The sequence below is a fragment of the Dipodomys merriami genome, unplaced genomic scaffold, assembly GCF_024711535.1.
Source record: "Dipodomys merriami isolate MVZ:Mamm:240054 unplaced genomic scaffold, mDipMer1.0.p SCAF_24, whole genome shotgun sequence".
Taxonomy (NCBI): domain Eukaryota; kingdom Metazoa; phylum Chordata; class Mammalia; order Rodentia; family Heteromyidae; genus Dipodomys; species Dipodomys merriami.
Window position 1 is genome coordinate 10,709,294 of NW_027203826.1, and position 14,246 is coordinate 10,723,539.

General features: G+C 33.3%; 1 protein-coding gene across 7 annotated transcripts in view; it reads right to left on the reverse strand.

Annotated features, from left to right (window-relative positions):
* Positions 1-14,246, reverse strand: part of Brinp3 (BMP/retinoic acid inducible neural specific 3) — a 407,230-nt gene that overhangs the window by 367,695 nt on the left and 25,289 nt on the right. For all 7 annotated transcript variants that reach the window (XM_070034061.1, XM_070034060.1, XM_070034063.1 and 4 more), the window contains one exon: positions 13,893-14,178. In XM_070034061.1, the coding sequence (XP_069890162.1) occupies positions 13,893-14,128 (236 nt within the window). In that variant the 5' untranslated portion in view covers positions 14,129-14,178. The remainder of the gene's footprint in view (positions 1-13,892; positions 14,179-14,246) is intronic.

Below are 14,246 nucleotides of genomic sequence, written 5' to 3' on the forward strand. Positions count from 1 at the left end.
ATGATCTGTTTAATAAATATGAACTAATAATAAAATGAAATTTATCAAAAAGAGGAAAGGCCGATACCAAACTTTTTAATGTGTGCTACTTGGCGAAATGGTGCACTTTCTCCGTACAGCTGTAGATCTCACAGCTGCCATTTGTTTCGTGCTTATTTCCCCCTAAAAATATCCCTCCCATAAGTGCCAGTGAGCCATTGAGGAATTTCTGTCACAAGGAAAGACTGATAGAAGCTAAAGGGAAACGTGAATCACGGGAGGATGTTACAAAAGTTTGAAGTGTTACTAATTTGGTACATTACCAGTGAGATGGTATAAGTGCTTCAGTTTAAACATTTATCAAGATAAGTTAAGCCCATGTTAAGCTAAACAAGTAATGGGCAGCCCAGAGAATGGAAGGAATACAAATATATAGGGAAAAGCTCTGAAATGACAGAACTTTTTGTGTGACTCTAAAAAAATAAAAATACATAGTCCTAGTACTCAGTAAATGAAGAATAAATAGTAGAAAAGATGACAACATCACTAACAGCATATTGTGGTAATGAGCTGTCTTCTACCATCTCCATTGGAAGCCAAACTGAAAAGTTATGGAGTCATGAGAACAAAAGGATGACCCAAATTTCCTTTCTTTGGATGCTGAGCCAAGAACACAATGAAAAGCTGGTCAGTAGCAGCAGAAACCCGGCAAACTGACACTGGGAAATTTTAAGTATTGAATCACTTCCCTCATTGTGGTTGTAAGAAATAGAATTGTTTGGATTGGATGATCACAATTCCTCACCAGATTTATTTTTACTTTCTATTTATCTTTATTCCAGTTTTGTTTTTCTAGAATTTTATCAAATATGTGTCAGCTGCATCGGAGTTACTATTGTAAATATAAGCACACAATTATTAGGAGGCAATTTAAGTAAATATATTTACATGGATTTCTCAAATTATAATCAAATGAGTTAAAGCTTGATGTACTGAGATTTTATAATCTATATTCTACAGAACTCCTGCATGCTACTGAACCAGTTAATATGGTCAAAAAATGTTACCCTGTTGAAGCTAGAACAAACCTGGAGGTCAATACATGTCTGAAGACAAGTTCAGGAACGTTTTGCATTTGTTTGTCATATTTCAGGGGTAAATAAGGTCTTAACTTTATATATATATATATATATACACATATATACATATATACATATATATATACACATATATACATATATATATATGCTATATATACATGTATAATGCTATTTTATATATATAATGCTATCAAATGTATAATAGCATTATACATGTAAATAATATCATTATATATAATATCATTATATAATATTACACATATCATTATATATTATATATACTATATATTATTGTCAAGTTGATGTATAGAGGACTTTCAGTTACATAAGTAAGGTAATAAGTACATTTCACATCAAACTTGTTATCCCTTCCCTAATTTTTCTCCTACTTTCCTTCCCCTCCCAATCACCCCCCCATTAATGTGTGTGTGTGTTTGTGTGTGTGAGCGCGCACGCGTGTGATATCTCTAGTGAAATTTGGACAATCAAATCATCATCAAGAATTCCCACTATATAGTTCATCAATATTTGCACTAAATAAAAAATAAATTGAAAATTAGTTTCACAGCTATTCAGGTCAGGAATAGTTTTGAAAGTAAATGTACTAAGAGCTGTTGGATTTTTACAATTTCTAATAAAGGACTTTAACCAGTTCAGAAGGTGGAAATTTACCTAATGTTAAGATTTCCTAATGATGTAATTGTACGATTCAATTTTGCTATTATTCTGTTAAATATTTTATCAGTAATATAAATGAATACATAATAGATACTCTTTGCAAATGGGAAAATTTGATATAAGCCAATACACTACATTTTAATGTTCAAGAGAAGAAACTTCTACATAAAGTAGACAAATAGAGCACATATATTTTATATTATTTCAAATTCATCATGGAAACATGAAATTCTCTGAGCAGTGGAAAATGAATCTATGCCATAGAAACTCAATGAGCAGAACCACAATGTTATCTCTATATAGCAGAAGATTAATATAAACTTGAGTTCTCTAGGCGTTTGAATCAAGATTAAAAGGGTAGAATTGAGACAGTGGTCAGAATATATAAACGCTCAGATTCAGCCTCATCATAAGAAAGTCATCACTGTTGATCAGATATTTTCATACATGAATTCAGTTTTCTTGGGCTGTGATGAGTTTGGAGCTATTTGAAAACTAAAAAAGGTTTTACATGAATGTTTGACACTGATATTATGAATGAGAAGTTGATAATATGAATTAATGAATGTAAGTTTGAAAAGCCAAGTTATAAGACAATTTTTAATCCTTTTCTACCTTTAGGTAGAAAAATAAAAACCTCACTAGTAAAAGGATAAAGCAAAGAAGTGGTTTTTTTAAATCACTTTATATTTTTATAATAAAATCAAAGATGGAAAGATTTCTTAGGAATGTTGAATTTAATGTCACTAACAAATATGTATCCTATATTTGTTAAGACTTTGAAATATTATACTTTATTGAAAAGACTTTGGTAAAATTTAGCGGAGTACGTTTATTTAAATCCCAATTTTCTGTTAGTTTTAGGATAATACCTGTGTGTATATTTAAGAAAGACATCACACCAAGCCAAAAGAAAGCAGGAACTTTGCTAATTTTTTGATTAAAAATTTCAGGCTGACAGGAGAGATAGCCTAATTAGTTAGCTGCTTATATATATATTTAAGTAAGCAGCCAGGAAGCTGCTTGATAAAGGATGAATAAACCCATGGTTAGGCCTCTGTTGTAGCCTCTTTCATCTCTCAAAACCATTTCAAAATAAAACAGAAAAGTGCACCTATGTGTAAAAGAGAGATTACTAAAATTAGAGAAAAAAAGAGGGGGGGGTCTCACAACATCTAATCCAAATAAAACACTTGCTGATATTGAAGTATTTGCAGTTAAATAAATACATAAATAAATATAAAATGCATAGATAAACTGCTTTTAAATGTGAAATCATTCTTGAGAATATATTGTTTTGAAGAAATAAGATTTTAACTTAATATAATTTTTCCAAGTCTTTCCATTTCCTAATAAATGAAGCAATATCATTCTTTCTGACAGAGGCATAGAATTCCATTGTGTGCATATATATATATATTATATATATATATATATATACATATATATATATCAAAGGCTATATACATATGACCACATGAGATAATGTTAAGAAAAATGTACACCAAGACAGGGACACATTAATGTACATACAATGCACTATGTGATTCTTTTGTTTCTTTTGTATGCTATTCCCCCACGCTATAACCCCTGTTTTCACTGGATTTGATGGTGTTCTCATCTTGTATATATATTTTATAATTTGGGGAGGGGAAGGGATATTGGGTAACACTTAAAGAGGGATGCAGGCTGACCCATTGTGATGACGAGATGTACAGGACACTATGTTGAAAACGAACTTTACAATGTCAGGGAAGAGGGGGTGGGAGGAGTTGGGGAAGTGGGGAGGGAAATGATGGTAGGGGGAAAACAAAGGAGGAGGTAACAATGCTCGCTACAAAATGCATTCATTACCCTACTCATGTAACTGCAACCCGTATGTACTACATTTTTACATAATGTATATGTATTAAAAAAGAAATTTTTTGTTTAGCTTTTTTTGTGAAAATACCATACAGAGGGGTTACAATTACATGAGCAAGATAATGAGTACATTTCTTATCAAGCATTGCTGCTTCCTCGTTTCCCCTTACCATCCCTTCCCATCTCCCCGCCCCCCGCCCCCACCACCAAAGTTGTAAAGTTCGTTTTTTGACCTAACGTCTTGTACATCTCATAACGTCTTGTATATCTCATTGTTGCAATGGGTCCACCGGTATCCTTATTTAAACAATTTGTTTTTTCCCTTTCCCTCCCCAAATTATACCAACACCAAACACAGTGAAAACAAGGAACTCAAAAAATTAAATCTCCCAACAACAAATCCTCAAAAAAACAACTGCCCAATTAATAAGTGGTCTAAAGACTAACCAGAAAAGATATGCAAATCAAAACTACATTGAGATAACACCTCACCCAAGTTAAAATGGCTATAATCAAGAACTCTTAATAACAACAGATGCTGGAGCAATGTGGACAGATGGGAACCTTACTGTATTGTTGGTGGGAGTGTAAACTTGTTCAACCACTTTGGAAAATAGTATGGAGATTCCTCGAAAGACTCCACAAAGAGCTCTCCTATGACGCAGCAATCCCACTTTTGGGCATTTACCCGAATGAACACAAACAAAATCATACTAAAGGTATCAGCACAACTATGTTTATTGCAGCATTTTTTTTTTTTTACATAGCTAAGATATGGAACCAACACAGATGCCCTCAGTAGATGAATGCATCAAGAAAATGTGGTATATATACACAATGGAATTCTATGCCTCCATCAGAAAGAATGATATTGCCCTATTTGTTAGGAATTGGAACGTCTTGGAAAAAAATTGTATTAAGTGAAGTAAGCCAGGCCCAAAGAAACATAGTTCCCATGGTTTCCTATATTTGCAATAACTAGTCAGTCTATGTCTGAGACAAACATAAACCGTCAGATAAGTTGATGTTAAGTGAAATAAACCCCAAGATAAGGACTCAAATGGTTGTTCTTTCTTGCTAATTTTTCTAACATGTTTATTTTCTTCTTTTCAAAATTGTTTTTATTATTAGCTTTTACATTTAAGCAAAAAAGTTATTGACATTTTTCTAAGCTTCTTGATATAGTAAGTAGTACATGTTTCATATTATATTTAATTATTGGGATACTTAAATATAGGGATTTTTTTAAAATATACATAGCCTATGAATTTTTTTAATTCTACAAGTCACTGAGCATCTATATATTGTCAACATTCACTGCATGTCTATATTTTATATTCAGGTCAGTACTAGAGGAACGTTTGAAGCATAAATACTACAATTTGCTTGATGTAAGACATTTCTCTAGGCCAAATGAATCTCACATAATTTTCTGACATGCTCAGGAAGCTTGTCAGCATATATTATATTTTATCAGATTACCTTACTCTTTCTGCTGTTTTTTTTCCTTGTACATCTTTTCAATTAAAGTTCAGTGGATTTCATTATCTTCATACATAGACATGATTTGCTTCCATACTGTTCATAGTCAGCCTTTCTCTCCCTCCCTTCACCAACATCCACCAAAAAGTCCCACAAATAAACGGATGCAATATGTCTAACATAAATGCATATACACATACACATATAAGTATGCTGTAAATTTTACAAATGGAAGAAAACTTTCATTAGTTTTCTTTCTAGATGCATCTTTGTTAATAGGAAGATTCCCAATACAACTTAATTTTTCTTGAAAAAACGCACAATTTTATTCTTTTTATGAAAATATTTAATTGTGCTTATACTTTGTGTCCTTTCATCAGTTGAAGGTCACCTAGTCTGATTCTATAACTTAAATACTGTGAATAGTGCTTTCAGTAAACAAGGATTGTTACTGAGTCCTTTATTTTTCTTATGAGAAAATTAATTAAGCTAAGAATCAGAAAGCTTCTACTGCTATAAAAGAGTGGTCTATTTGTAAGCAGCAGAAAAATAAAATCTACCATAAGCTGAAAATGCTAAGTATAAACTCTACTTTTTATTTTGGAAAATGAAATTTAAATGAAACCATGAAGTCTTCTATTGTTACCCAAATGTTTTCATTAAATGAATGAAGCAATATACTAACCTTGATTTTAAGACTACTTTTAATACCTGGAGTTTTTAATATTGGAGTTAGATAGTAATATTTCTTTAATTATTTTAAATAAAGGTAAAATAGAGATATTGAAGCTATTTTCCAGATCTTCTTCTATCTATGTACAATGAGAACAATAATCCAAATTTATTTTCTCAGCTGCTATTGAAGCACTGACACACACACACACACACACACACACACACACACACACACACACACACACACACACAAGCACACCAAAAATAAATAATTAAAAAAATTAAAAAGCCAAGGAAATTCACAAAGAAGTGTTCATTTTTCCACTAGTTTTAAACTTTGAATTTTTTGGAAAAAAAAAACAATTAAGATCAGACAGCCCCCAACAGTATTGACCAAAAATACATCAATTTTACCACTTGTGTGTGTGTGTGTGTGTGTGTTGTGGGGCTTAACCTCAGGGTCTGGGCCTTGTTCTCTCTTAGCTAAAGTCTACTGCTCTACTACTTTGAGCCATAGCACCACTTCTAGTTTTCTGCTGGTTAATTGTGTTTAAAATGTTTATTATTTTTAAATAGCCTTAAGTTTATCATCTATAAGATTACTACCTAGAATACATACAATTTTTCCTGCACTGTGAATGGTATTAGGAGACTCAATTAATTATTTATAGGGTCTCAACAACTTCAATGTCAAATCTTCAATGTAAAATATCAGAAATGGTAAAGAGTAAGGCTCTAGAAATATAAAGTAGGGAAAAAAGGCAGAAATAAACTAAATGTGTAAAATAAAATATTTTAAACTCCAGAAAAAATGGACATGTGGCTGCCTTCATGACATTTATGTTTGAGTGACACCAGAAACTTACTGTGGTATAACTGGTTTAAAAAAATATTTTAGGAGATGATGGGAAAACAATTGTATGCATAGTTGTATAAGTAATCTATATTCTGAATACACAATAATTAAAGCTATGTGATAAGGTTTTGAATATTCCAAAATGTAGAAATATATTGATTTTATTAAATGTGTTGAATTTTTTGCATGGATTAGAATAAAACCAATCCATATAAATAGACGGTGGATACTTGATGAAATGTATTGCCTATTTATTGTAGAAAATTTAGTGCAATGCACAAATTTCATACTTAAATAATCACTTGTCACCCCTACCCTTCCCTTGTTTATTTAATCTATAAAGGACATGGATATTGCTGAGTACTGGTGGCTGACACCTATAATCCTAGCTATTCAGAGGTTGAAATCTGAGTCTCAAGGTTGAAAGTCAGCCTGAGCAAGAGAGTCTTTGCGATTCTTAACTCCAATTAACCTCCAAAAAGGCAGAAATGGAGCTGTGGCTCTAGTGGTAGCATGCTAGCCTAGAGCTAGCCTGGAGCTAAAACCCACAAGGACCAAAGATTTGGCTCTGAGTTCAAACCCCAGGGCAAACACAAAATGAAAACAAATATGTTTCATTTCAGAAGAAAATTATGGTCTGGTGTGTGTGTGTGTGGGGGGGTCTGGTGTGTGTGTGTGTGTGTGTGTGTGTGTGTGTTTGTGTGTGTGTTGGGAGAGGTTGAGCTCCAATGCTTGAACATAAGACCTAGGTGATTTCCTTGAGGTTATTTTTGTTCAAGGTTAGTGCTCTACCACTTTGAACCACAACTCCAATTCCAGTTTGGAGGTGCTTAATTTCATATAAGAGTCTCACAGCCTTTCCTGACAGGCTGGCTTCTGACTATGATCCTTTTGTCTCAGTCTCCACAGAAACTACAATGAAAGGCAGGAGCCACTAACAACAGGAGAAAATTGTTTTATCAGTGTCTTAGGAGATATATTATATATTATTATATTATATTGTGTTTATTAATTATTTAACAGCATTGTATGTCGCTAATGACAATTAGCCCTTTTTATCATTTGAGCAAGGTATGTTTATTGTTTCAGTAACAATAGTTCAAGTTGAATGTACAGAAAACTGTGGACAGGAGGCTAGAAAAGAAATATCATGAGAATATCTCATGGGCAAATTTAGAAAGATCCTATATCAAAGACAAGAAAGCAACAACAACAACGACAACAAAATGTGCTATGATGTGGCTCATATGTTTTGTACATGTAAGGCATTGTATTTAATTTTTAATACCATAAAAAAGAAAAACATAAGAAAAATCAGAAGAATCTGTTTATGTTACTTGTTATAGCAGGGAACATTTATATAATTTACATTAGATATGCTAATTTAAACAACATAATATGGTTATTTTCTAATCCTCAAATAAATATATCAGAATTTGTGCATATGCAGAATATTGTTCTGGACTTCATATTCTGCCTTAAAGATTGAATCAGTCTGTTACTCTTAGCAATATGCAAGCTAATGTTACTTAATATTAGTATTTCTGAATTACTCAGAAATAATTCTTAATGCTTAAAACCTTCTGTTTCAAGAAATCCTCCAGTACCCCAATATAAAGAAAAGAGCTAGCTTCACTTCCATCTAGAAATAATATTTTTGTCCCTTTGTAAATTCCTATTAATTACAGAATAGAAACTAATACATAGTATGAGGAAGGAATCTTTCCTCTGTTTCATCATAAGATTATTATACAAATGATTAATTTGTTCAAAAGAGGACCCTTTTCCACATATTGACTACATACAGTCCTGTCATTTATAAGGTGGTCTTGTATTTTTGCATATTTTCTAGGCTTTCATCTTGCCCTTTACAAGTCATTTTTAAAATATGTTTCATGCATTTTCTTGATCCATTCATCTACTGAGGGGCATCTGGGTTGGTTCCATATCTTAGCTATGGTAAATAATGCTGCAATAAACATAGGCTGGTAGCTTAGTATGGTCTTTTGTTAGGAAATGCAAAGACTTGGAAAAATTATATTAAGTGAAGTAAGCCAGGCCCAAAGAAATATAGGTCCCATGGTTTCCCATATTTGCAATAACTAGTATATGTTTGAGACAAGCAGAAAAGATCAGATAAGTTGGTGTTAGGTGAAATGAAACCCGAGATAAGGACTCAAATGGTTTTTCTTTCTTGCAATTGTTTCTAACATATTTATAAGATGATTTTTTTTGTTGCTTTGTATGTCCCTCCCCCACAGTACAAACCTTGCTTTCACTGTATTTGATGTTGGTATAATTTATGGAGGGAAAGGGAAAAAACAAATCGTTTAAATAGGGGTACAGGTGGACACACTGCAACAATGAGATGTACAAGTCGTAATGTTGAAAAACGAACTTTACAACTTTGACCAGAGGAGATGGGGGGGGAGGGACGGGGGAAGCGATTGGAAGGGATGGGAAGGGGAAACAAAGGAGGAGGCAACAATGCTTGATAAGAAATGTACTCATTACCTTGCCCATGTAATTGTAACCCCTCTGTACGGTATTTTCACAATAAAAAAAATATGTTTCATTCAAAATGTGTACACAAACCAATAGCATGTAATGTTAATCTCAAATGTTTTCTATTCTTATTTAAATTTGAAGCTTTGTTCGAACAGCTCCCCTGTATTAGAGAGCACAATGAACTAATGTGAAATAATGGTAATTATTTTGAAATATTATAAGAAAATCATGCTCTATTTTAGTATGTACTTGCACATGTAATTTGTCAAAATTATAGAAATTAACAAAATAAAATTTTTTTTATTTGTTATTTTATTTGTTTGTTTTGTTTGTTTGTTTAATTTGTTTGTTTTTTTTAATTTTGTGCCACCGCATCTGAAGATTAATTATGTGAAATGTTTCTTCTGTGGTGATAAACCTGAGGGGCTCTAAATTTAGTGTTTATTTCAGTGGTTCAACAACTGAATCATGAGTAAGATAATGAGTCCATTTCTTATTGAACATTGTTACCCCCTCCTTTGTTTTTCCCCTACCATCCCTTTCCTCCCTACATCCCCAACTCCTCCCTCTCCTGCACCAAAGTTGTAAAGTTCATTTTCAACATAGTGTCTTCTACATCTCATTGTTGCAATCGGTCCATCTGTATCCTTATTTCAGAATTTTGTTATTTCCCTTCCCCTCCCCAAATTAGAAAAATGTATATATAAAATTCAGGGCACCAGAATCAAATGCAATGACAACAGGTGTTATACTATGGGGAAGAACATACAAAAGAAACTAAAACTCACATAGTACATTATAAGTACAATAAAAACAAGAGCAACAAAGATAAAACCTTTTGTGTCCCTATCTTGGGGTTCATTTTGCTTAGCATTATCTTATATGGTCAATGTACATAGCTTTTGAACTTTTCTGTTTATTCTAGACTTATACTAATTATTGCAAATAAGTGAAATCATGGGACCTATGTTTCTTTGGGCCTGGCTTACTTCACTCAATATAATTTTTTCCAAGTCTTTCCATTTCCTAACAAATGGGGTGGCATCATTCTTTCCGGTAGAGGCATAGAATTTCATTTTATATACTCATGTAACTGTAACCCTTCTGTACAGTATCTTTACAATAAAAATATATCTTAAGAGGAGAAAAACAACAGTGATAACTCACTATACACAATGTTGGAAAGGAACTGTACAACTTGCAGGGGAGGGGACTGTGAGGGGAAAAAATGGGAGAAAATGAGGGAGGGTAACACTGTTACAAAAAGAAATGTACTCATTACCTGACTTATATAACTGTAACGCCTCTGCACATCACCTTTAGAATAAAATTAAGAAAGAAAAAAGAAAACTAAAAACCAAAAGCAAACAAAAAGCAATCATAGTTTAAGTCACTGAAAAAAAAACATTTATTTATTGAGAGTTCCCAATACCATATATAGATAATGAAGCCCATGATCTGAACAAAAGTGATATGTGAGCAAATAGCAAAAGAAGCAAGAACATTCACATTTTAAATCCTGTTATTCAGCGATTTAGCAATACTCTAATCTTGACATCATGTGTTTCTAAGAGGAAAACATGAACATCCATTATACAAACACCAATTTAAAAGCACAAAAACTTTTTAGTTTACAAAAGCAGATCTTTAGGAAAGAGATGAACAATAATTGTAATCTTATTTCTGCTTATAATCCTAGTAATCTTTGATGGTTATTGTTGTTCTATTATATATTTGTGATGGAAAGGAAAATACATTACAGGAAAAGAAGATGAAATATAGAAAGACAAGTGAAAGAGATTTGGCTGAATTATTTCAACATGCTTTGCATGTATAACTATTGTTTTTCAGGAAGTATGACCATGTAATATTGTACAGAATTTATGATAGTAATATTAAGCCATACTAGAACGAGACTGGTCACTTTAGTATGTTATATAGTCTTTTAAAATAATAAACCAAGTATATAAATATAAGAAAATATTAATTTCCCATTTGTTTCTTAAATACTCATAGATTTCTATTCGGGTTTGGTGAGAAAAAGTCTGTAATAATTAATTTTGATGCTCAATGAAAGACAAATATGAAAACAAATTCCAGAAAGGTAATGTAATTCCTGGAGTTGACACTCTCTAGCTTCTCAAATATAAGGTGTATTTCCAAGATATAAAACCTTGGATCCTTTATATTGCATTGATAGGTAAATAACATTCTCTGGAATTATGAAAAAATATTAATTGGACAAATAAAGTTTACAAATTCTAAAGGAATTCTAATTAAAAGATTATATTATACATGGTATAGCAACTATTAATTATCACAAAACCACTATAAGTCTCATAAATATTTTTCATATACCAACATACTTTTTCAAGCTATAAAGGTAAAGATATAGGAAGGATAAGGAGCTCAGGGTTAATAAAGTTCTTCTGGAATGTGTCCCATAATGATTGAAAACTGTACAATCACCAAACATTCCTATTTTCCAATCAACAGTAATTAATACCTGTAATCCTAGCTACTAAAAAGGCTGAGATCAGATCATGGCAGTTCTAAGCCAGCCCAGGCAGATAAATTTACCAAATTCTTACTCATATACCAGTAGATGTCTGGATCAAGTATTAGAATGCTAGCTGTGAACAAAGTAATATGAGTAAGAGTACAAGGCCTTGACTTCAGGCCTGGATGAGGGTGAGGGGGACTTTTACTTTCTTTTAAAAAATTACTTTTCATCACTGTGATTCACATATGCATTTTCTTCAGCATGAAAAACAATGTCACACCATGTTTGCAACTCTTAGATGACAGCCCTAGCAGCCAAACCACAACAATCCCACACATAAGACAACACTTTAGACCTTAGCTAAAAAAGCAGAATGTTATGGAATCATATTTTTAGTACCAGTTTGACAAACTTAAGAAAATCTTCGTGCAGAATGCTAAAATACTAGACATTTGGACAATCTTAAATTCAAATGGCTTCATTCAATTCATAAATTAAAACTGACTCAATAACATAAAAATGTATGAACCAGGAAGCCCTAACATGGATTGTTTCTGCTGAATTTTGGGGGAAAAACTTCAATATATATCATTTCATTTAATTATTAGAATTTTCCCCCTTTTTAGACATGTGTGAGCTTTGCCTATGTAGACTAAAGAGATTTTTATCTTTTAAAAAAAGGTACATCAATACTTATTTGGTGACTGGTGGAATTTGCTTAGAGCACTCAGTCCCTCTTGTAAGTATAGATTACTCACAAGATTTATAATTTTCTCATAATGCTTTAGGAAATAGTACATACAGACCAGAAACAGAGTGCCCTCTGGTGCACACAAAACATAAAATACAACACATAACAATGACAATAAAGACACCCCCCCCACACACATATGTACAATTTCAAAATAAAATTTGCTTTTTCCAATCTATGTAGAAATTGAAAACATCTAACACTAAGAAATAATCTAAGGCAACAACTTTACCTTAAGCATTATTTATGGCACAGATCAATACTATCTAGCTCATTTGGGTAACCACTTTCATACTCCCCTTAAATGAATAAATTTAATGTGCTTTGAGAAAGCGAACAGACTGTTAAACAATATATGAATTGTGTGTGTCTTATTAAGATTTTAAATATGAGGGAGAAACAAAATTTAAATTCATATATCTTGATCCTCTCCTTTTCTTTCACTTGTACAACCATGTCCTATTCATCTCCTATTACTTTAATTCATCCATTGTTGTCTCTTCCAGTTTCTGAATAAAAAAAAAATTACTTGTCAGTTAAGAAAAGATAAAGTGGGTTTTATTCTCAAGGGTCTGATATCTGAAAATCATAGTTTGAAGTCACCTCGAACAACAATATCAAAAAAAAGATGATACTCTTATCGCCAATTAACCACCAAAAAGCAGGAAGTGGATCTATGCCTCAACTAGTAGTACGCCAGTCCTCGAGCACAATAGCTAAGGGACAGTGATCGGACCCTGAGTTCAAGAACAAGCAACACCACAAAAAAAGAGGAGAGAGAAAAAGAGGGAGGGAGAGAGAAAGAGAGGTTGAAAGAAGAGCAAGGAAGAAAAATGAGGAGGAGGAGGAGGAGGAGGAGGAGGAGGAGGAGGAGGAGGAGGAGGAGGAGGAGGAGGAGGAAAGAGAGAGAGACAGAGAGAGAGAGAGAGAGAGAGAGAGAGAGAGAGAGAGAGAGAGAGACAGAGACAGAGACAGAGACAGAGAGAGACAGAGAGAGACAGAGAGAAAGAGACAGAGAGAGTTGGAGGCCGAGTTGGGAAAGGAAGGGAGGAAGGGAGGAAGAGAGGAAGGAAGGAAGGAAGGAGGGAAGGAAGGAAGGAAGGAAGGAAGGAAGGAAGGAGGAAAGGAAGGAAGGAAGGAAGGAAGACCATTTAGTGAAAAAAGTAGCATCAGTTGGTATAAGTGAGAGAGGAAAAGCAATTTGAGAAATTTTCAGTTAAAATTATTGACTACTCTTAATGTGAAACTTAGCTTTAGATACTTGTATTAACTTAAAGGTAGTATAGTATATGAGAGTGATATATAAGTGGTCACCATCATGTATTTTTTTTCTTCAAATACGTCATTCTTATAAGACATAGTCTTTTTTAAATCGGTAGGAAACATTACCATCGTGCGTAGTTTATAATCAAAACCCTTCTGAAGATTTTCCTTAGAAAGACTTCATTTAAACACAACCTTCAGTATATTTGTGATTGCTCTCCCTTGGCTTCATACCTGTATATCTTGTAACGTGTGCTAAATCCCTGCCGGCTTCGGTCGACAAAATCAGTGTATTCCTGTGAGCGATGAAAAGGTCCCTTATCAGAGAGGAGCCAATCGAAAGGGCTTGTGGCATGCTGGTCCGAAACAGCAGCAACCGCTAAAACCCAGCAATGAAGACTCAGTGCTATCCACTCCCATAGAGCCATCAGAGAGAACAATTCAACACCAGCTCTGCTCCGCCATATCATGCTTCCACTGCGGACGTAGAGCCTTCATTCTCTTAGCTTTCCTTCAACACCTAGACAAAACACACAGGCAATTCATTAGCCCCTGAAAGAGCCATGGCTAGTATTTAGGGTACTGAGG